The 24,599-nt window shown below is 42.7% G+C and overlaps 1 protein-coding gene across 3 annotated transcripts in view; it reads right to left on the reverse strand.

Annotated features, from left to right (window-relative positions):
* The window catches only part of AFF2 (ALF transcription elongation factor 2), a 523,475-nt gene that overhangs the window by 192,606 nt on the left and 306,270 nt on the right, over positions 1-24,599 (reverse strand). For all 3 annotated transcript variants that reach the window (XM_081563763.1, XM_081563762.1, XM_081563761.1), the window contains one exon: positions 1,968-2,012. In XM_081563763.1, the coding sequence (XP_081419889.1) occupies positions 1,968-2,012 (45 nt within the window). The remainder of the gene's footprint in view (positions 1-1,967; positions 2,013-24,599) is intronic.

Below are 24,599 nucleotides of genomic sequence, written 5' to 3' on the forward strand. Positions count from 1 at the left end.
TGAGACATAAACTTAAGAAGGCTGATTTTTATTCCAAGCATGGGGATTGAAATGTGTCATTCTTCAATAAAGGAAAGCCCACTCATTAATGGTATTGTCAATAAAACAAAACAAAAAAGCCCCCCAGAATTCTATACAATCTATAGTCCTTCAAAACAAACAAACAAAAAAAAGTGCCATTCCTCTAGATTCTCTTTCAAGAACAACAGAAAGTCTTTTCTTACTTTCTCAAAGGGTGCTATCTTTTATGAGCTTATTAAGGCAACTACTTCTTTTCTTTCCATGTTTAAGTGACATTCTGTTGTTTCTCTAAGTGGCTCTTCCAGCAGACTGGAGTCGCCAGGCTCTGCCAGGTGTCCAGCTGTCTTTCCTAGCTCAGTCGCTGTATGGGCCACCTAGGCACCAGGGCTGGGCTGCTCTGAAGTGGAGAATTTCAACTGTCACAAATGAGGTGGTGATTGTGAAATGGGTCTGACATTCTTTGGGGAGTTCAGAAAAGACCACAGCCTTCATTTGGAAAAGCAAGACTCCTGTAGGGACTAGAGGGAGAGGTTTATTTCAGCATCACTTTTTTTTAAAAAGGCAGGTGGCCAGGACCCTCACAGTCTGGTGTATTGGGTACATCAGAGCCATCTACATCTGAGGCAGGGAGCAACTGGCTGGGTTCCCAGGGTGCATCGCACTGTGGATTTCACAGCAGCTGCCCACGTTCCCTGCCCCCTGACCCAGATCCTAGGGACAAATGCTGGAGGAGTCCCTGGGCTCTTACCAAAGGAGCCAATATGCTCCTAAATCAGATCCTCTCATCTCTGATGAGAGTGATCAGACTCTTCTCTTCAACAGTCAACAACAATGATCGATCTTGGGCTAAAAAAAGGTGCAGGAATATTCACAGTAGGGGAAGTCAGGTGGACAGTCAGCTAAATGGCAAACAGGTTTCTGCTCTTTTTATTCCTTTGGGTGTATTTCCACAGGGTTTGCTTCCAGCACTAAGGCACTTAGCAGGGGGTGTGTTGGGGGAGCAGAGGAGACTTGGGTAAGTGACGAAAGGGGATGCAGCATTTTCACTGGCACAGAGGTTGTTTTCTTTCCTCAATGGAAAGCTGGCACGGTTTTCTCTGGGCCACACAGACCATTTCTCATAATAAGGAGCATTTATATACAGCTAGACAGCTTATAAGGGAATTAGGACAGGCATTATTGTCCTCTTTTACAGACAAGGAAGGGAGATTCAGAAAGATGAAGTTATCTGTCCAAACCACAGAAGTGACAACTACTGGAGACAGAACTCACTCCACAACCCCAATTCTTCATCTACCACATCACCTTAGGATGCCAGCAGCCAGAGATGGGAGGGAGATACACACTTCTGCCTTGGCTTTGGTTTTTCCTTTTGGTTTAATCACGTATTTTGGGAGAGGTCGTTGCCACTTTTTGCAGCTCTGTGCTGCCTCCATGCCATTCTCACGAACCAAATCACCCCCATGAGGAACATTTCCCACGACTTGCCATCATTCTCAACTCTCTCCTCATCTCCTCCCCTCCATCCTGCCACATCTCATCCACTCATTACAGGCCACAATCTCCATGACCCGGTCCCATCAACGACGTAACGTGGGGCAGCAGTGAGGCTGACATGAGATCCCAGAGATCCCAGAAAGACAAAGGTTGTGGGTAGGATGCTTGAATAAGGAACACTTCCCAAAGGAGGTGGGAAGTCTCTGTTCAAGACCTCAAAAGAAAGAGCCAGAATGATGCGAGAAGGGGGCAGATCAGGAGACTAGCTTGACTAGAAAGGGAGAAGAGGTGAGAAATGAGACAGGAGGTGTAAACAGGAGTCTTGAAATGGAATGCAAGGATTTCCCCATCATGACACTCTTGGAAACAGAAGAGGAATTATTTTAAGCAGCTTAAGCAGATATATTACTTCATTATTCAAAGGCAGAGAAATAGAGGTTTAAACTCACCCGCAAGATTTCTTCAGCACAGCTTGGGTCACTGGGAAGGCTTACCTAAAACAAAGAAAACAAAAAAAAGAAAATGAAGCATAATCTAGTTATTCTCAGCAAAGCAGACAGTATAATATTTTACCCTGTGGGAAAAATTGTAAAGAAAGTAAATATAGCAGTAGATGTGGATTTTCCTCCCTATTAAATACAATGCAGTAAATACCTGCAAATGGCCAATTTTGTTTTCCTTTAATGAAGCAGTAAGACCACAGTGCAAGATGCGGAGACAGTCTTGTTCTGTCACCAATTTGCTCTGAGATGTGGAGCCATCCTCCCCCATCACCTGGGCTTCTTTTTGTTCATCTTTCCAAAGAAAGAGCTCACCTTCCTGGTCTTTGAGGCCTCTGCCACTCTCTGACATAGTAGTTCACCATATCATTTGTAACCCCAGATTTGTAAAAGAGGGCACCTATATGAAACAGTTTTGTGACTAAATTAAGTCCCCTTTTAACTCAGGAGTCCAATCAGATACCTACAATTCTTGTCCAAAACACTAAAGCCAAAACTCTTGTGTAAACTGCACACTTGCCCTGGCACTCAGAATCTCACAAATATCCACACTGAATGCCCTGGGATTTTTTTCTCAGTGTGAATCACACCTTCCTAATCAATCAAAATTCAGGCAACTGTAGAACTGTACTGAGGACTTAGTCCGCGTCTGGCACATGCGTTTTCCTCCAGGAGCTCCATAGTCGGTGAAAGCAAGAAGCCAAATGCCAAAGAGTGACACCAAATCAATAGCGGGGTGTGATGAGGGACCTGGGAGTGGGACCACTACCTGGAGGAAGGCCTACGGGGTGTGCTGTCACCTGTGCTGCTGCTGCTGCTGCTAAGTCGCTTCAGTCGTGTCCGACTCTGTGTGACCCCATGGACTGTAGCCTACCAGGCTCCTCCATCTATGGGATTTTCCAGGCGAGAGTACTGGAGTGGGGTGCCATTGCCTTCTCCAGTCACCTGTGCAGGTACGGGCATCCCCCCAAACCTTCCAAACTCTCTCCTTCACACCTTTACCCACTCCGGGTTGGCAATTTGATCACCTCCACTTCCCTCCAGGTCCAGTAGGGAGAACATTTGGCCTCTTTCATTCACTGCCTTGGGAGGTGAAAGGCAAGTCCTGTAAAGAGCGCACTGCCACAGGGGCTATAGGTTCCAGGTCTCTCACAAGGGCAATTAAGCCCCAATCCCCTAGCTACTCTGATAGATTCAAGTCTAAATACAACTATATTTGGGGAAATGGGGAAGAGAATATGGCATCAGTTGCCCTCAATCTTAAAAAAATACAATCATCAGTAAATATTAAATAAGCATAACAGTCACTCCTGTACATTCTGATACATTAATTTCAACCAGTGTGTTTTCTTCTTTTTTTTTTCTTCTCCATGTAAAAGTTGTTGCTCCAAGCAGCAGAAAATCCCTAGTGGGGATTAGAGAGTCACCAGCAATGAGGTGGCCATCCAGCCTGGGTCAGCTAGTATGGTTCCAGTGTACATGTGTTATTCTGATGCCCCCTTTCATCCTCAAAAATGTCCCAATTTGGATGATAAATTATATAGTTATCCTTCCAAGAACACAAACACTTGAGTACTGAGTGGAAAGAATAGTAGAAGGAAAGGCTGACAAACAGGCCGGGCAGACATTGTAAAGAACTTTAAATACAGGTTTTTGATAAGCAACCACAGGTGGTTTGATCTAGCAGAGTTGATTCATTCATTCATTAAACAAATATTTTTTAAGGGCCAGGGATTGTGCCACCAGGCTCGTGTTCGACAAAGATACAATGGGAAGAAGCAAAAGGAGACACAGTTTCTCCCCTCGTGGAGTTTGCAGACTCAGGAGGAAGGGAGGTGTGAAGAATCACAGTTAACAGACAATTATAACCAGTCCTGCAAAATGAAACGTTCCGTGTCCAAATAAGTGTAGACCAACTTCCCTCTTGGCAATCCATGATACAGATTAAAGGCTCTGAAACATCTATCAAATCAGTTTAAAGCAGCATATTCCCAACTTTCTTGACATTGAATTGTTGGGCTTTTAGTTCTCTTTTTTTTTTTCAAATAACAATGATCACCATTCCATAGAATGGGTGTTTGCAGAATATATACTAGAAGAGACTGGTGTAACATATTACAAGATTATAGAACTCAACTGATGATTCATAACAGCAAATAAACTCTCATTTCATCGCTCAAGGCTCCAGCAACTGTATTTTCTAAGAGAGTTGTTGAACTAATGTATACCTTCCTGAAACACAAAGGTCAAAATGATTATAGCCAAGACTTAAATTTTCAGTATAGTTGTTGCACTGAATCAGCTGGGCTGCCCAGGCTAAACATATATGGCTCAATCTCACACAAAAAAAGTCTTAGTTCTTTCTTTTTCCATGCAAACACACAAATGTTAACTTTGTAATAAAAATGGGAAAAAATATCAGGAACGTGCAGACACAGCAAGAACATTTGCCTATGTGTCAAAAGAGTTGGGTGGGAGGACTGACCCTATCCCTCGGGAACAGGACTTTATCACCCACCCCTCTGAGTTCCAGTTTGCCCAACTATAAAAATAAAATTAAGTAAAATAAAAGAACAATAATAATAATACCAGCTGTTTTCAAATCTCACAGGGTTTCTGTGAGCAGCAAATGAAATAAGGTACGCGAACCTGCTTTGTAACTGGAAAAGACCCATGTAGTGTGTCAGGTTATGAGCCCCTGCCCTGCTGGTCTCCTAACTGCATCTTCAGAAGCCCAGTCTTCTTGTCTGCTCAAGATAAGATCTGACTCACTCTTGCCAACTGCAAATATCATCTCTACACCTGGTATTATAAATATCCATTTCCTTATGGGGAAATTCTGTCAAAATACAAAGAGTTGTGCACCCTGGGGAAGAACTCGGCAGACACAGGCAGGCAAAGAAATATGCATCCATACTGAGTGTTCAGATTTTTTTTTCTTTTTTAGAAAATACTGGAATCCAGCATTGACGTGGAGTCACCAGTCCCACAAACTTATCTAGCCCTGCCCTGTGGATTTTTTCACCTCCAAGACCACTCATTTGAGCTGTGTTTTCTTTCTTTTTTCCCCCCTGCAAATGCTTTTGAATTAACCAGCGAGCATTTCCTCTGTGCCTAGAAGAGTGCTGGGCGAGGGGGGTCAGCGACACAAAGAACTATCAGACTTGGCTGCTTTCTCTCAGAGGTAAACGTTTAGATGGGACTGGAAAACAAACAATTAGAGACCCACCGGGATATACATTGTAAGGTGGTGGTGACAAGGGTAATAGGATCACATTCATTCGCCCGTCCGTCTATTCATCAGTTCTCCCATTTATTTCTTTACACAACAAATCCTGATTGAGCTCACACTGTGCTCAGGACGGTTCCAGGGGAGGATTTTAAAGACACCAAAGGCAACGTAATTTCTTCCTTTGCGGCTCCACACAACTTGGGGGAGACGAACAGTTACAGGGGAAACAGACAACACCGAGCAGGAGGTCTGACTTGGGTGTCAGGGAGAGAGTACCTACTGGGTTCACGGACAGAGCCACGTCTGACAGGAGCTCCCAGCCGCTGAGGTCCCCACCGTAGTCCTCGCTCCACAAGGGGGTGAGAGGCCAAGGATCTGACATGGCCGAGCAGTGCCGGGGCCACTCTGCGCTCTGGATGGAATCTGGGCTCAGGCTGAGGGCTCGGCCCCGGCTGCCTGATACTCTCTCCGTCTGTCTGTCTGTCTCTCACATCCCTCCTCCTCTCACAGGAACTGTGGAGGAGTCACTCGGACAGGTGTGACAGGAGACAGGAGGAGAACTAGTGGGGACACTGGGATTAGAACTGCTGCCTGATGAGTTGCCAAGCAGCCGCTTAATTCCAGAGCCACCTTCCCTCCCTTTGAATGCACTCTTGAGTATTCAGATAGTCCACAAAGCGCAAGTTAGCCACTCAGAGCCTGCGTCCCTGTGCATCCCCCTCTCCGCCCCCTCCTCCAGGAGCAGAAAGCGAGCGGCATGCCGCCCGAGAGGCTGTGCTCTCACTTCTAGCCCCAGACGACCCTCTCTCTCAGGCTTGGCACGGGTGTGGTCCTCTGAGGGCCAGGAGGGGCAGGCGTCCACGTCGGGCAGGTGTGAGTTCACCGAGCACCCTCCCAAGCGCCTACCCTCTCGGTGTGCAATAGTGCAGGCAGCCACCGCGTGTAGCTACAGGCAGACCACGCGCAGATCATCTGCCTGGTGATCAAGACATATCCTAGGAAATAATCAGGGTACCTTAAATCATCAAATATTCAATTAACTGAAGCAACAATAAATGAATTCCTTAGGATATTTTAATCATTCTGGAATTAATCAGTTTGGAGCATACTTCTTGGCGATTAGGGTAATACAAGATATCAAAAATACCCTGATTGTGGCATTGAGAGACACTAATAGAAAACACGAAGATTCCCATGAAACATTAAAAGGGTCATGATCATCACATAGTTAACTGGGGGGAGTGTGACGCGTGTCTCTGAGCACATTATTATTAAGGGATTGCGAGGGAAGAGAGGTCAGTTTGTCTAAAATAATCCTTTTGCCATCAAAGTGCCCTATTCTACCCACATTTCACCTTGACAAAGACTTCGCCCAGTGAAAGTCACAAATCTCACGTTTAACTGCCAGTGAATGCCTGGCTTCTCCGAACAAGTACAAGTGACACTGAGTGACACATCACTAACACCAAAATCCATGCTCCTGGCCCAGTTAAACAATATCCACGACTAACCCTGCTGGCAGCTTCCAAACTAATTCCATTTGTATTTTCAATAACAAATTGGCACATTCATTCCCATGATTGACAGATGTCCCCTGACACGGCATTACTAACAAAATGCAAACAGGTTATGATATTCTACTAGGAAATGAGTTTTCCATCTTTTTTTAAATGTTTAACCCTCATGATCGGTCATTTGTGCAAACAAGGAGCAGCAGCCTCTGAAGTTCCTGTTTGCACATGATTTGAGATTTCCTTATCTCTCTTCCCCATCCAGGAAGTCCCTGATAAGTTCAGGTTAAGACCTTTCTGTCCCTGGTTTCCTGTCGCATCTTAACCTGGCCCTGTTCTAGTTTGTATGCATGAGTCTCTGGTTAAATGGGAACAGTTAATATTACATAAACTGCAGACAGAAATCCTCAAGCGATAGAACTTTCATCAAAACAAAAAAGATTTCACAACTGTGACTTGGTCCAGCCAACCAGCTCATCTTCCCATTTCATTTTAATATAGCAAAAGGCCTGGGTGTCCAAGGAGTTGGTGTTTAAAATACTGCTTCCAGCTAATTTTTAAGGGCATCCCATGGTCAAAATACCACATGTAAAGGAAGCTAATATTCACTATTCTAAGAAGAGAAGCAAGAAAAAGTAGAGAATGAAGATTAAAGGAATTTACGACTTAACATTTTAAGCCAAGTACAGAAAGTGACCCTGTGTCTAGAACCTTACATGGAACTAAAACTGAAAAGGAGGACCCAGTGATCACATTTTATTTATTTGAGCAAATCAGTAGGATCATTTATCATATTTTCTGGGGGTGTAAAGAGCATGGGCTTTGAAGCTGGACAGACTTGAATTTTAATCCCAGCTCTGATGCTTGCTCTGTGAACTTGGGCAAGACACTTGAACTTCTTTGAGCCTCTGTTTCTCTGTCTATATAAGGGGAATAAAATTCCAGTTCAAGGCCTGTCATGAGGTTGAGATGAAGTGAGACATATAAAAGTACCTTAGCCTGGCAGTGGGTGCTTCTGAAGCCTCCACCAGCACCTTTTATTCTAAGTTCCCTCTAAGGCTCTTGGAAAGTCAGCACCCTGAGCCTTGGGACCACTGAGTACCTAGTTTAGTCCCCTTGGAAACTGGCCCTCATGACATCTTGTGAATGCCACTAATTGTGAAATCCTACTTGGGAGCCCAGTGTATAACGAGACTCAGGCTGCTGCTCCATCTGGTGGCTCTTACTGAAGGTGACAAAGGAGGCTGGAGATGGGACTTGAGGGGATAAGACAACAGAAAGCCAAGGAGGAGTGGGGGCGGAGTGGGGGAGGGGAAGGGTGGGCTTCATTAGGTATGGGCGACAGCAGAATGCATATGCAAAAAGGCCCATCATCAGCCCGAGGACCTAACGGCAGATGGAATTTAAAGTGAAGAGCGCTTAATTCAGTAGGCTCTGAATAGCCATTAGCTCACTGTTCATTTATTTGGTCTAATAACTAGTTTCTATAGATGAGTGAGGTATAAACGGGGAGGGGGGTGACAGTCTTAAAGAAAAATAAGGTACACATCTAGAAAGATTACGCTAGGAAACCAAGAGCCGGTCTGGAAGATGCTGGCTGCCTGAGCCCCAGTTCCCCCAGGATGCCCTGCTTCTAGTCACCTGAGCTGGGCAGGGAGGTCGCTCTGTTGGCTGTTGCTGCTCCTACACACATGCCTGGGCTGTGACAGAGCCCCTCCTCCCCCATTCTCCAGGCCTCGTCCAGGTGCATTAATCTCACTGCTCTCACTCAAGCTGCACCCTCCTCCTCCTCTCTATGCTGGTTTCCCACACTCTGACCCAATTTGCTTGCCTCTTCCTGCCTGTGCTCTTCTCAGCCTTCTGTTTGCTCTCTGTGTCTGCCCTACAACCCAGAGACCTTCCAGCCATGGTCCCTGCCTTTTGAAATTCCTAGGCATGCCCAGGACTCCTCAGAGCTTGCAAGATGCCCAATTCTGGCCAGTCCAGGTCCTAGCGCTGAAACCAAGGACCGTTTAAGATTAGTCTTGATTCCAGGAAATCCCTACTTAGGGCACTCCTATTAACATTACTGGCTATTTTGTGTGCAGGTCCATGATCTTTGTCTAGTAAAAGAAGATACTGTAAAAATACAGATGTGCAGAGGGGAGTCATGTAAGGCAATTTCTGAACCCCTATCTTTGGCCATTGTAAACAAAGCTAACAACACAAGACCTAAATATATCAAAAAGATGCATCAGGAAGCAAACTCACTTTTGAATTTTGTCAACTAAAGAGTGAATGTTAGGGTTTTCAGAGTTTTCTTATGCTCCTGACAACTCCAGGAACAGAGTAAGCTCTCATACTTCAGAGCAATTGCTGATAACTATGATCTTAAAAAGTCATGAAAAGGAAAACGTCCTGACGGTCAGGAAATACTTCCCTGTCCAAGTTCTACCACTAATTAGATGCTTGATTTGGGACAGTTCATTTCCTCACTCTCCAGGTTTCACAACCATGGCATGGGATCTGTTACAAGATTCAGTGCCTTGTACTTCACAAAACTAATGGGAGGTCTACATATGATTACCCCTTCTTGTTCTGAAAGGACATTACAGAACCAACAGCCAAAAGGTAGGAAGGATATAAGTTCCAAAAGTTACATATCTGTCATACACGATATGACAACAAACTTATGCCACCATCAAACAAACTCACACATACCACTGGTCTTACATTTCCTATTTTGCCACAGAATAACAGCACCTTCACCTTCGACCAGTTGCCAAGCAAGATGATCCTCTCAGGTATATTTTGGGTTCTATGATTTTATTCACCTTCTATTTTGTCATGTTCTATTACATGTATTTTACTTTATGTATTATCCACTTCCCAACTCCAGTAATTTTCTCACTGAAGCTAATTGTCAAAACCTGGGTGCATTTCTTCTTCTCTTGCTGATGGTTTTCAAATTCATGGAGAATGCAAACTAATTTTTGTATTAATTAATACAAACATGAGAAAGCAAGCAAGTCTTATGTAACACAACAGGCAGCATGCCTGTACCATAGGCCTCATCTGTGAAACTCGTTTCACACCTCAGTCATCCTAAGATGAAACTGAACCAGAAGACCATTTACTGTCCCTTGTGTGAGGAGCCACATTCCATATGGCACAACATCTGATCCATCTTGCATGATGCATTTCAAAGCTACTCATGATTTCTTAGGAGCAGCCAGGGAGGAAGCAAGCCAAGCAGGCAAGCGTGGTGTCCCAGGAACCTGGAGAAGAAAGTGCCTCAAAGGAAAAGAAGCCATTCAGTGAGATAACAATGCAGAATGGACTGTTGGGTTTGGTATGATCTAGATCATTGGCCACACTGGGCAGAGCTGTTTCAGTCGCATGCTGCAGACGTGAAGCTGACCAGAGTGTGCTGAGAAGGGAGTGGGAAGGGTGGATGCGGAGAGGGGAGAAACAATTCCTGCTGTGACAGGGAGCAGAGAAATGGGGTGATGGGATGTGGTGATGCAGTGTCAAGGTTCTTCTTTGTTTTGTAAGAGGGATGATATTAAGGCCTATTTATATACCAATGGGTGTAACTCAGTGGGGAGGCAAAAAGTATTGCAAAAGAAAAAAATGCATGATTGTCAAAACAAGTCCTTGAGCAGGAGCCAGCAGACTAGGACACAAATGGAGAGGCTGGCCTGAAAGAAGAGCGTGGACACTTCTTCCATTGTAACAGGAGGGAAGGCAGAATGCCTTACATACAGAAGCAGTTGGCTTGGAGAAATTAAAGATGAGAAGATGAGGGGGTACTTGTCTAATTGTATCTATTTTGCTCCGTGAAGTATGTGGCAAGGTCATCAGTGGAGAACGGGGTGGTTATTGGAAACCTGAGGAGAAAGGTAAAGTGGAAAATGGTTCTGTTGGAAAACAGGAACGGGGTACGCTAGGAAAGTATGATAAAACTCTCTGGCAATGTTTAGGGCAAGGAAGAGCGAGCTATCAGTGAAACACTGAAGGAGATGCTGTATGCCCTCAGTTTGGTGATAAAGGGAGGAGGAAGTGGAGGAAAGGAGAGAATTGGAGGCCAAGTAGCCCCTGGAGATTTAGAAGGAGGTGCCACTCTGCTCCCCACTATTAGTCACTGCACTTTGCAACACTGATTAGCTAATTAACCACAGTGCACAGTCCTCCAACTGCTCTCATCTATAAGAGCTTCATTCTAAATGGAACAAGCAGAGCGCCCAGGAGCAGGAGTAATGATTTTCTGGGATCCCACAGTGGTGAATCTTCTCACATTTCCCAGAAGCCTGGATGAAGGGAAGCCCTGGACCCAAGATGGCCCGGGGCCTGAGGAACACCTCTCTAGGGACTAGGTGAATTCAACTCTGTCTCTCAGGAAGTAGAGAATTTGATTAAACTGTATCCTCCTGAGAGAGATCATTCTCAGATAACATAGGAAGGAGTTTCCAAACTGTTTAAAGAGCTGTTTTTAAGTACTCACATATTTTGTTTTTAAGCAAACGTTTTACCCATTTACTATGTTAGCATGAAACATTTTAAAATACAATTATCTTCTCTAATACATCTTGGATTGACAAATTCTTCTAAGGATTTATGGTTTCTAAAGGATACAAGACTTCCTCATGGTGGGGAGGGGCGGAAAGGAAGCGGGAGCTCAGGTTTTTCTGGTAGCTTCTGAAGACATTGCCGCAGGCATATGATGGGGTTTTAAATTACGTGCTATAACTCCATTTAGAAAAGAATCTATTAAATATGTAACTTTGGCTCTTATTTTCTGAGCATCTTTCAGAAATGGAAGGTCTTCCCTTGACATTCACAACCCCTCACCTTAAAGAAACGCCTCTGTCTTCTAAATACATGGCTAATGACTTAAATGTCTCCTTTGAAACAAGATACCCAGATTTCAGTTTGATTTTGCTCTAGCTACATTTTCCTTAAAGCAACATCAGTGGAACAGACTTTATAAATTGTAGCCATACATGTCCTCAATAAAAAGGTGACAACAGAATACACTTGATAGAAAGTGGCTCCACTTTCAGACTAACCTCTAAGGAACTTGGCGCCTTCTTGACTCTCTAAATCCTGCACTTAGGATTGTTTTAATTGCCAGTGGATGACACTGCTATGCCACAGAAACAGACCTACAATTGCTCTTCTCTGACAGTGATGATCTTAGAGAACAAGCCCTGTGCACGCGAAGTGAATCCTCGCCAGCTCCCCTATTATTTATAACTCTAATTAAAACACTTTTATCTATTAATGCCAAGTGACACTACTAAATATATTCAGGGAAGTTCACATTTTTTCTAGACTTCTGAAATCTCTCAGATCTGTGGTTTAACTGCTCACTAAAATGAAACGATAGCTAAGAATAACTCCCTTCCATTAGATTTATAAATCTCATTAATTAATTCTACATCTCCAATGGTGTAGAGACCAAACTCAACTGCAAGATCTAATTAAAGAGAAGTAAAAAAAAATGTTAAGAAACAACACTGAGATTGAAACACAGAAGTAACTGTTTAGCCTCAAATTAATGAGGCGCTATGCTAAGCAAGCATGTCCATTAATCCCTAATGAGGATTTTAAACACATTAAAACTTCCTAATACAAAATGTTTGCCTTCCTTTTATCCAATAACAAATAAGCCAATAATTTTCTGGCTCTAAATGACACTATTAACTGTCACGGCATGTTTTATTTGACAAACCCTCCATTCAAATACTGTAAAACCAATTAATTTGCCTACTGTGAAATGTGTTTCTTGATAGCTTTTATGTGATTTTTTTTTCTTCTCAAAGAAATGTAAATAGGAGGTCAATGTAGGTGCCTGGTTTTGCTTTAAAAAATTATGCCACCATAGCTGTAGGTTGTTTCGCCAGTTTGCAATTCAAATGAGTTAGAAGACAACTTTCATTTTCAGGTCACAATCCCAGATTGGTCCTGATAAGGAAACCTTGTCAGAGTAATATTTTGATTACCACAAAGAGGGTGTCATATTTGAGAATGGACAGTTGGCAAAATCAGTACTTTGTTCAATAATAAATAATGATTCATGACCCTGGCCCTTACCAACCTGGCATGGTTACCTGTCTCTGGCTTCATCCAGCCTTCCCTCAAATACACCTGCATGTGTGACCAGGAAATAGCTCTCTAAAACTGGAGTTTATTCCTGATGCTTTTATTTGAAAACACCATGATTTGTTACACTTCTTTGCTGGCAGAAAAATCAATAGAGCAAATACAAGAAGTTCCCATTTCTTAAACTTCCACTGGGCCTTACTTAGTATCTCCAGTTAGCTTGAGAGATGACCCCAGGGTCCCTTCTGCCCAGCATTTATGGGACACTCTGAAACTCTTGGCTCATGGAAGGGCATGGCACTTTTCCAGAAGATCACTCTGCAAAAACAGACCCTTGATACCATGTCACTGTCCACTGAAGATCAGAGACGGAATGATACATGGTGTCCCGAGTTTTATGGAGCCGAACAGTTTACGCCAATTAACATAAGAAGCATATGCAGGGCCCACACGATCCTAGCTGGTCTCACTTCCACATGAAAACCAGGGACTGATGATTTTTTAGCTGTGAAAGTAGGCAGGATAAACAGACATCTGGTAGGTGTTTATGATTCCAGGTACAATGAAAACACTTTACTGATACAAATAAAATACATCCAGTGAAATAACCACACTTACTCCTGACCAGGATCAATGTGTTGAGGTGTGTCCAAACGCGGTGCTTGGAAAATCTGTTAACATTAAGAAAATTGCCCTAAATGAAAACTATATATCACATCCCCACTATGCACAGTACAACGCACTAAGTGTTATGGGAAATTCGGTAGATGATAAAGAATAAACGTCCCATAGGGAACATCTACTCAAAAGTAGACAGGACATACATACCAAAAGTGAGTCATGATAGTACAAGTTAGCACATATTTTCTGATCCCTAAATCAGGCACATGCACAGAAGGGGAAATTTAATTTGGGGATGACATGACTTTGATGGCCAAATATGGGAAAGTCCAAACTATCTAATAAGAGGAGGATGAAAATGATTATATCAAATCAGGACTCTCCTAGAAATCCCAGACCAAGCAGTAATACTACTTTTAAAAGACAGATGAATGGCTCTGACAATAACTGTAACAGGAAGTTGCAGGAGAAGAAACTGCCCATGGCTCTGGGGTAGTCAGGCAATGAAGTGGGACCTGACCTTAACTTTGAATAAGAGAAGAGATGTATATAGTGACTATGGCACTGTATAATTTTGTGCCAGCCTCAGTTTCTCTAGCTATAAAATCAAGGGGTTGGCGTTGATCTCTAGTTAAAAGAAGTCTCCAATTAAAAGCTATAAATTTTACAGGTACAGAGCCTGTGTCATGATCTACAAAGTAAAAATGTCAAGTCATCCTGGCAAATATTTTCAACATGGAAGCAGACAACACACTTTTGGACTTCAGTGGAAACATTAAAATGTGGACAGTATCATTTTTCATATCAGGGAGACTGCAATGACAATTAGATGTCATTTTCAAAAATAACACGTTGGCCCCAAAGACAGAGTGCCTCAATTATATGAAGGCTTCTTATTGAGTTAGAAGTTCTTGCTGAATGGTAGTGAAAAGATAATCTATACTTGGCTAAGTTCATACACTTGAAGCCAAAGCACGTAGTAATGGCTCTGGTTGAAAAGATTTTGAAAAGTCCCATAATAGTTCCTACATCTTCCATTTTTAATCAAGATTTGGTAATGTACTGGGACCACCAGACATCAAGTGTGCTTGCAACCTTTTCAACTGTCAGACCAGACAGATTTTTATCTTCTGCGAATCAACCCAAAGTCTCAAAGGGGCAGTGCCAGAGCATGAATCCATTTCACTAGACAGTCATTGAAATTATAATTCAAAGTTCAACTTACTTTCGCATTTTCTACCGCAATACTTTTGGCAGCCCAGGGCAGAAAGTCGAAACCTCGTTTCCAATGGAGACCACTTTCAGTGGTTTCTAAATGTTGGCAGCAAGAATTCCTTCTTGTCAAATATATCAGCAGTCACTGGCTTTCATTAATCTACTTTCAATGACTGCAGCTCACTCTCAGGAAGCTGAGGTAAAGCTAGGTAAAGCTCACTCTTTACCTAAGGATGTTGACCTGCTGTTGGACCCCATCAGAGACAGACACGAAGAGACACTGATATATTAGGAGGTTGAGAAATTCCCTCCAGTGGCCTTCGCAGACTCCTCAACTTCCATTTATTCTCACGGAGGCCATGAGCACAAAAAACAAGATTTGTGGCGAAGACATATAGCTGGAATCTATAAAAGCTCCCAACACAAGATAAATAAATCCACTGATATATACTACACTATAAAGTGTTATTTGAAGATCTTTAGAACCACCTTGTGGAGAAGGCAATGGCACCCCACTCCAGTACTCTTGCCTGGAAAATCCCATGGACGGAGGAGCCTGGTAGGCTACAGTCCATGGGGTCGCTAAGAGTCGGACGACTGAGCGACTTCACTTTCACTTTTCCCTTTCATGCACTGGAGAAGGAAATGGCAACCCACTCCAGTATTCTTGCCTGGAGAATCCCAGGGACAGCGGAGCCTGGTGGGCTGCCGTCTATGGGGTCGCACAGAGTCGGACACGACTGAAGCGACTTAGCAGCAGCAGCAGCAGCAGAACCACTTTGAAGGTATTTCTTCATTCAAATGAATTATCATAAAGAAGAGGGACTTTTTAAATTTAAAATGATACACCAATTTAAATAATACAATTATGAATACCTCATGTGTATTTAGTTGGGTACCTGAAGGGCTCTGGGCTGAGGGCTGGCTGTAAATAAAAATGGATTATGATCACACTAATCTTGAAATTATCTAGCTGAGCACTTAGGTATACTTCTAAAATGCATTTCATTAATTTCTAAATGTTTTGTCTTTGTTTTACAATCTGTGCTCAAAAGGAAAGCATGACACCTTATCAGGGTGCTACAAGGCTTTTAGGCAGCATCTAACATCTATTTTGTCAAGATAAGCTTCACAATTAGCATTTTCAACATTCTCAGTTTCTCTTCTCTCTAAATGATAATCTAACCCCAAGTGAGATCTTCTAAATCCTTAATGTAAGTATATTAACCCCTAAATTCAAAACTCTAAGAACAGCACCCTTGTGGCATATGAAAACAAAAGGGATGAGGCCATTTATATGAGGGTAATATTAAGAATATGTTTTACTATTATCGCTACTAAGACCAAGGCTCAAACACATAATTTCTCAGAAATTTGATACTTGCTAGATTAAAAAGTCCTTTCACATCACCTCTGCTGCCCATCTCCACATTGTATCATTTGTTCCTCATGACAATCCTATGAAAGTAGGCAAAGACGATACAATGAGGGGGTCTTCCTTGGTTGTCCAGTGGCTAAGACTCCGAGCTCCCAATGCAGGAGGCCTGGGTTCCACCCCTGGTCAGGGAACTAGATCCCACATGGAGCAACTAAAGATCTTGTATGCCAGAAGTAAAGATCTCATGTGCCACAACTGACACTGGTACAGCCAAATAAACACATAAGCAGATAATTTTTTTTCAAAAAAAAGAAGATACAGTGAGTTTCATTTCAAAGATGAAAAAACATCCGTGACTTCAAAAGGTTACATGACTTGTCTGAGGTTTTATGACCACTTAGAGGTGAAGGCTAGGCCCTGGATTTTTAGCTTCCCAGTCCAGTCTTTCACTATTTCATGTTCCTAGTCTCTAAACACAGACTTACTCACAGAGCACCCAGTAGAGCCTGAGGAATTCAGAAGCCAAGTACCTGAACCTCAGAGAAGGTTCCCTTCTAAGATGAGATGATACTCATCTCTGTTATAGGGCAAATCACCAATTCCAAACTGACTACCAACCTACAAGGCAAAAACCCCTAGGGGTCTAAAATGAGATCTCCAAAATGGCACGTTGAGAAGTTAAGGGAAGAGGAAGAGCATCTTGAAGGAACATCACCTGTTCCATCACAACTCAGAGTCTGGGCTTTGAAGAGCACCTGCTACAACAGAGGATGAGATAGTTGGATGGCATCACCGACTCAATGGACATGAGTTTGAGCAAGCTCCGGGAGATGGTGAAGGACAGGGAAGCCTGGTGTGCTGCAGTCCATGGGGTCACAGGGTCGGACACGGCTTGGCCACCAAACAACAACAACGTCACTAGTAGACCAGCTCCTTCCTCTAGCCAGGCCTCCACCCTACTAAGCACTCAGGACTCAGGTTCAAGAGTGAGTCAACACTTCACTCCTCTGGTAATTGTTTCCTCCTTTAGCTTCTGCTTCTTGGCCATTTTACATCCAATTGAAGGAAGTTCCTACATGATCACTGGCTGTCCAGATATGCCGTGAAAACTGGCCTCCCACACACATCTGTATGAGTGTTGATTTGAGAAATCATGGATCAGTGGGAAAATGAGCTTACTGGCTCCATGTCAAGGCTGGAATGAAGAAAGACACTTGCTCATTCAACACAACATACCCTTCCCCTTTTATCGTTCTACTCAAGGAACAGAGAGATAGCCAAATAGAGCTGGCAAGGGCAACTCTTCAATCCTGAGAAATTTGGTTACTTAGAGTAAGATGGACACACTGAAAAAAGCCTGTTCCTGATAGCCATTACAGGTAAACAGAGGCCTTTGGTCCAAAGCATTAAAGCTCTGCCCACGATCTATTAAATTTGCTGGAGGGCAGAGAGGAGAGGGACCAGGTAAGAAATGAAATAACTGTGATAAATGTGCCATCTGTCCCAAGCAAAGCTAATGCTACTGGTTCCTTTTCAATGGAACACTTTCTCGTTGCTTGTCCAATAATGGATACATTCATCTCCCGATAGACACTTGACAGAGAAAGGGCCCTGGAAGTTTTAAACTCCAAGCTCTAATGTGCAACCCATTTTAAAGGATGGGGACAAATGAAGTAAAGAGAGGTGAAAGGACGTGCCCAAGCTCACACAGCCATGTAAATGGAAGGCTTGAGACTGACTCCGGTCTATTGGGCTGAAAAGGTCAAGGTTTTGTTGTCATATTACACAACCACTGCTGACATAGTTCCCAAGACAGGGGCCTCATTTCATGACTCTATTTGATTTAAATCAATTTATTTTAATTCAGTGAAGCACCTCAAGAAGCTCTGAGCTTCTTCTACTGAAGATCTATCCACACAGTCCCCAAGGTGTCTGAGAAAGCAGTGGGCAAGCAAGAACAGAAGAGGGAGGAAAAGTCTGACACCTTTTTGATAGGCTTGCTCTGCAGGCGTCCAGCAGGGCAGAACCGCCTCCCCACCCCCGACCACCTCCCGTCACCATCAAGAGCTGCATCATCAGGAAGTCAGAATCCAGCTTTGCCTTGAGCCAGGTATGTTAGACAATAGGCTGGATGGAGGTCCTACTTAGATCCTTTGGCTGTAGGGCTCAGCGAGGCTCCCTGGGACACACGGGTCATGGTCATGGTCATGGCCTTGGCCTCCACAGCACCATGTTCAGTCTAAACAACTGAGCCACTCCAAGCAAGGAGACGAGGAAATACAAAGCCAGCAAACCAGAAACACTGAGAAGAGAAGGCTAGATGAATAAATCTGTTTTGTAAATTATGACTTAAATGCAGAGAATAACAGTAATTGTTCATTTCTAGATAGACATGTGGAGAAGGCAATGGCACCCCACTCCAGTACTCTTGCCTGGAAAATCCCATGGACGGAGGGGCCTGGTGGGCTGCAGTCCACGGGGTCGTGTAGAGTCCGACACGACTGAGCGACTTCACTTTCACTTTTCACTTTCAGGCATTGGAGAAGGAAATGGCAACGCACTCCAGTGTTCTTGCCTGGAGAATCCCAGGGACGGGGGAGCCTGGTGGGCTGCTGTCTATGGGGTCGCACAGAGTCGGACATGACTGAAGCGACTTAGCAGCAGCAGCAGAGAGACATGCATTGGAGCAAATGCCCCCACTTCTGTAAATGATCCATCCCTGACTCCTTTCTAGTGACATTTATTTCAAAAGTGAAGTTGGGCACATTAAGTGGTGTTTCCGAAAGGTTAGGCAACTTTTTAATCTCCTTCCTTTCTTTTCCTTGTCTACCTAATTTCACTAATGCAGTCTTAACATCCAGTCCTTAAATTGAAGAGCCACATCAATGGGGAAATGGCCAGTTTCAATGGGGCTCCCTAGTTACACATTGGGTGTATGCCATCATCCAAACTCTGGCCTAATAGCAACCTCCAGGCTTAGTCCATCCAGACTCTAGAATGAACACTTGGTGGCAGCTGCCCCCAAGGCACACTGAATACTACCTGCAGATCACCTGAGCATTGACATTTTACATAATTATTTTCACAATGCTTACTGTACTGAGTTTGAGGTAAGGTGAAAAAATGCAAATTATGTGTCAACAAAACCTTTGGTTGTCATAGTTTTACTGTTAAAATGATCATATAAATGGCTATTGTTGAGTGCTTAACAATGGGTCAGACCTGTCTGGTCCACTTAATCTCCAGGACAATACTATGATGTAGGAATCATTATCCCTATTTTATAAATGATGAAAGTGAGGTTCAAAGAGGATAAATAATTTGCCAAGGGTCACACAGTTCAGATGTGATAAAGTCAAGTTAGAAAACCGTGTCTCTATGACTTCAAACCTGTGTTCTTAACCATTGTATAAGAATATTGATTCCTAATTGTATTATCAAAAAGTAAGGGACATAGCACCCCCTATTAAAAAATATGAGTTCTGCTATTTTCACTTTGCAAAATTCTTTTGTTTTGCCAATATAACATAATGTAGTGAACATGAAATACAAGTTGGAGTTCAATGAGCCCAATTTTTCCATTGTTCTGATGAGCCTAAGGTTATATATACATGGCTCTGTAGGATAAACAAGATATTATGGTTATTTCTTTGCTTTCACAACTACTATGTCCACCTCAATTTAATCTATATAAAGTACAATGTGTAGCTCAATGAGCTATTTCATAAGACCTCAAAAAGAAACTGATTAAAATGGCCAGGAGAGAATTTGGTGCCATTTTCTTTCTATATAACAAATTAAGTCAAACCAGAAGGTTAGATTATGTAGAGACTGCTGGATAAAGACAAGCAATTCAGGAGTGAGAGTTTAAAAAAGATATAATTGACCTACTGTGGCTTTCTGTATTTGAAACTTTGGTGCTTGTCTCGGCAAATGTGAAATATGTATGTGATAATGTATCATAGAGAATAAATATGCATCAGTCAACAATTGATCATTTAAAGGCAAAATGGATCCTCAAGAGAATTTCAAAGCCTAATTTTTCAAAGGCTGCCTTTCTCACATGTTCCCTCTAATGGGTTCACTATTAATTGTTTAATCCATTTGACTCTAATCAGAGAAAATACACTCTTTCCAGTATTATTATCACCCAAAGCTTTCAAAGTGAAGAGATCTTGTAGTCCAATCATGTTTGAAATGCTTCTTTGACACTGATCATGGTCAGGCTGACCCTCTGCCAACCAGTTTCACTCTTTGGTCAATTCAAAATACCAATAGACTTATATTTCCATCTCTGCTTCTGGAGCTCTAGGTTGGACAATAAATATATCTCATAATGGTCCTGCCTAATTCCACCCGTAAGTGGGAACTTTTTAATTGTATGGGTTAGTATCAGAGGAGAGGAGTAGCCAAGAGGACCCTGTAGGTGAGGTCAGAGGACCCTGGTCCTAGTCTTCTCTCTAGATCTCTCTCAACTTTTTCACCTATGAAATGAACAGACTGGAAGAGCGAGTATGTCCAAATTTTCAGAGCTTCCAAAACTAAGATTGTGACTGGTGACCAAATAGATTAATGATACCGATAATCAGTAAGACTGCTGCTGCTGCTGCTAAGTTGCTTCAGTCGTGTCCGACTTAGTGCAACCCCATAAACGGCAGCCCACCAGCCTCCCGTGTCCCTGGGATTCTCCAGGCAAAAATGCTGGAGTGGGTTGCCATTTCCCTCTCCAGTGCATGAAAGTGAAGTCGCTCAGTCGTGTCCAACTCCTAGTGACCGCATGGACTGCAGCCTCAGTTCAGTTCAGTCGCTCAGTTGTGTTCGACTCTTTGCGACCCCATGAATCGCAGCACGCCAGGCCTCCCTGTCCCTCACCAACTCCCAGAGTTTACTCAAACTCATGTCCATTGACTCGGTGATGACATCCAGCCATCTCATCCTCTGTCATCCCCTTCTCCTCCTGCCCCCAATCCTTCCCAGCATCAGGGTCTTTTCCAAATGAGTCAACTCTTCACATGAGGTGGCCAAAGTATTGGTGTTTCAGCTTCACCATCAGTCCTTCCAATGAACACCCAGGACTGATCTCCTTTAGGATGGACGGGTTGGATCTCCTTGCAGTCCAAGGGACTGTCAAGAGTCTTCTCCAACACCACAGTTCAAAAGCATCAATTCTTCGATGCTCAGCTTTCTTCACAGTCCAACTCTCACATCCATACATGACCACTGGAAAAACCATAGCCTTGACTAGATGGACCTTTGTTGGCAAAGTAATGTCTCTGCTTTTTAATATGCTATCTAGGTTGGTCATAACTTTCTTTCCAAGGAGTAAGCATCTTTTAATTTCATGGCTGCAATCACCATCTGTAGTGATTTTGAAGCCCCCAAAAATAAAGTCTGACACTGTTTCCACTGTTTCCCCATCTATTTCCCATGAAGTGATGGGGCCAGATATCATGATCTTAGTTTTCTGAATGTTGAGCTTTAAGCCAACTTTTTCTCTCTCCTCTCTCACTTTCATCAAGAGGCTTTTTAATTCTTCTCCACTTTCTGCCATAAGGGTGGTATCATCTGCATATCTGAGGTTATTTATATTTCTCCCGGCAATCTTGATTCCAGCTTGTGCTTCTTCCAGCCCAGCATTTATCATGATGTATTCTGCATATATGAGTAAGTAATTTTATAATAATCTACAAATAATGATATCTTTTAAGTGGGCATGTTATGCTTTCATCCAGAACACTCCATAAAAGCTAAGCTGTTAAACCTTTATTTTGTCAAGGCAACTTTTCAGAGCCTCAAAATATGCCATTTGAACCATCCCTCACTATTTATTCAGGTAGTTGGGAGCCATTTTTCATCAAGTGTCATTTATCTGGCTGTGTGTCTTGGGTGAATCACCTCTGTTCTCTGGGCCAATGTCTCCTCACTACAAAATGAAGGGGTCTGATACTCTCTGCAGTCTATTCTGGCTTTTACATTATATAGAGGCCTATATAATTATGATTCTTAAAGCCTCATGAAGTTTTATGGTGAAATCATCACCTTTGGCAATAACCAGTATTACTGTCTTAATTCAGGCGACACAGACCCTATTAGAACAGTTGTACGATCAGCCAGTGGAGAAAAAAAATGGGACCATAGAAAATCCAAACCCACCATCCTTTTCCTGCATTGAGTTCCCACTCATTTTCTGAGGTCTAGATAAGGGCTGCGAGAGTAGATTTGGAATTTCTGAGATAAGGCACATGTACATAGTTTATGAAATTGTCAGACTGCATGTCTGTAGAGGAACATGTTTTTAGGATACATTTCAAAGCAGTTTAAAAGCAAATAACAATCATTTCAAGAGAAGACAGAAGATCATATTCTTAAGCAATTTTGGTGGGAAATATACCATCCCAGCTCCCAAATTCATCAAGAAATTAATGCTTTCCACGAGTGTCATTTCCTTCCCTAGAACAGATTCAAGTGGGCACCACTGAGTTCAGCCTCCTTTGTAAATATTCAGGAAGTTGTATATGGACATAATAATCTGGGCAAACACACACAGGCAAGGCTCGAGAACGATGCTCAGAAATTGTTTTAGTATGTTGGGAAAAAAAAAAAAAAAAAAAAACAACAAGCAGAGTAAACATAGCGGCTTAAAAGCTGAAACAGATGTAAATCAGTTTTTAAAACCCGTGCGAGTAATAGGTGAGTTGTTTACTCTGAGAGGCCCTCCAGGGCTGGGCCACCACAATCCTGGCCCCCAGACTGCAGGAGCTGACGGGACACACCGAGAGCAGAGCAGCCGCTGAAACAAAGAGGGCCTCATTGCCATGCCAAGCACAACACCCTTCAGATGTGATGAGAAACGTGGCTGAATGACAAACTGGGCCTGGGGAAATTTCAAAATATGACCACCCAAGCATACAGAAGAGGGGCGGAGGACAGGGGCAGGACGGTGGCAAGGTGGGCCGACTTGGCACAGAGAAAGCCGGTTTAGGCCCTAAATAGAAATAGTGATGGCCCCTGGGACCTGGAATCACACAGATTTCATATGAATAGGGATCTACACAGACACAGTTCTTGAGACATGGCTCTGTGGAACTCCTGAAAACAGAAAAGCTAATAGGAAGACGGCTCTCATGCATCATTTTTCTTGCATTAGGCCGTTTAGTATGCATTTTTACACACGGTTCTATACTGCTTTCAAGTGAGAATGAAAGCCATCGCCGCCTGTGGATAATGCTGACAAAAGATAACAACCACTAAAGTCTCCCCCAACCCTACCTCACCCAAAATGAGTTTTCTGTGAGGTCTAAGCCAATTAGAATGTGCAGCCAGATGTACTGGAGCCGGGCTTAGTAGGCAGAGATAGCTCCACTTTTAGATAACACCAATGATGATCTAGCCATCCAATAAGAGGGCTCACATTAGGACTGGGAAGCTGAAAATGAACCAAGTTCCCTTAACTAACATAAGGACTTTCTTCTTCCACCAAATGTGCTCCTGTATTTTTAAAAGTGTCTGGTTCAGTTGCAAAAGGACAAGATATTAATAACTGAGAAAGAGACTTTGCATATTCCTCTGCTCAGATCAATACGACTCCCCAGCTCTGGAGTCTCTTTATTGATGACAACCTTTTTCATTGTAGTGATTAGAGATTGAGCAGCTTTAATCACCTTCAACATGACAACTACATGCAGCTATATCTGTGTGATTTACAGCAATTGACACAGTGTTCAAAATCAGTGATGATGAGGTTGGCTTTTTGGTGTTAGTGATTTTCTGATCTATTTCAACCAAATAGCAAATGATCCACATTAAGCCACTGTTGCAATGTTGAGACAAGGAGGCAAAAGGAAATCTGTATTGGATTTTTGACACTCCTGTGCTAATAAATTGAGACTAGAATGAAGAACAAGGTCAATGTGAACTTTCAATTTTCCTAGTCTCACAAGTGCCTATGTCCTGCTTCTGAACTATTGGATGTTGTGGCCAATCTATGATACATTATTATTACAGGAAGTTTTTTTGTTTTGTTTTGTTACAGAATGACACATATTTAAGAAATTTAGGAGACATGTTTCAGTTTGGAGTCATGATAAAACTGGAGTTGCCTGTCCAAAAATTAAATATCACATCTCAAGGAGACACACACACACACACACACACACACACGGTCATAGTATTGATTGTTGTTCAAAAAATCAGTTTAGAAAGCTGACTAACTTTTGACACCATTCTAAAACACTGCCCAAAGTCCTTCCCATCACACAAGTACTGGGCATAAAACTAAGAAATGTGATGACAAAGAGACCACCTTAAGAAATAAGTTAAAATCTAATTCTAGCCAACTGTTGTGACTAGACACTTAGGTTTTGATCATCCATACATTCTTTTCATTCATTTATTCAGTAAACATTTGTGAATAATAACTACCCTGCAGTAAGCATCTATTATGTGGAGGTACTTGATATATACATACATGTGCATGTAGGTGTGCTATAATGTTCATAATACCCATGATACAGGAATTTAGAGAGGAGGTTAGACTTAGA

This window comes from Giraffa tippelskirchi, chromosome X (genome assembly GCF_054371585.1).
Source record: "Giraffa tippelskirchi isolate mGirTip1 chromosome X, T2T-mGirTip1v1.2.pri, whole genome shotgun sequence".
In the NCBI taxonomy this organism is placed as follows: domain Eukaryota; kingdom Metazoa; phylum Chordata; class Mammalia; order Artiodactyla; family Giraffidae; genus Giraffa; species Giraffa tippelskirchi.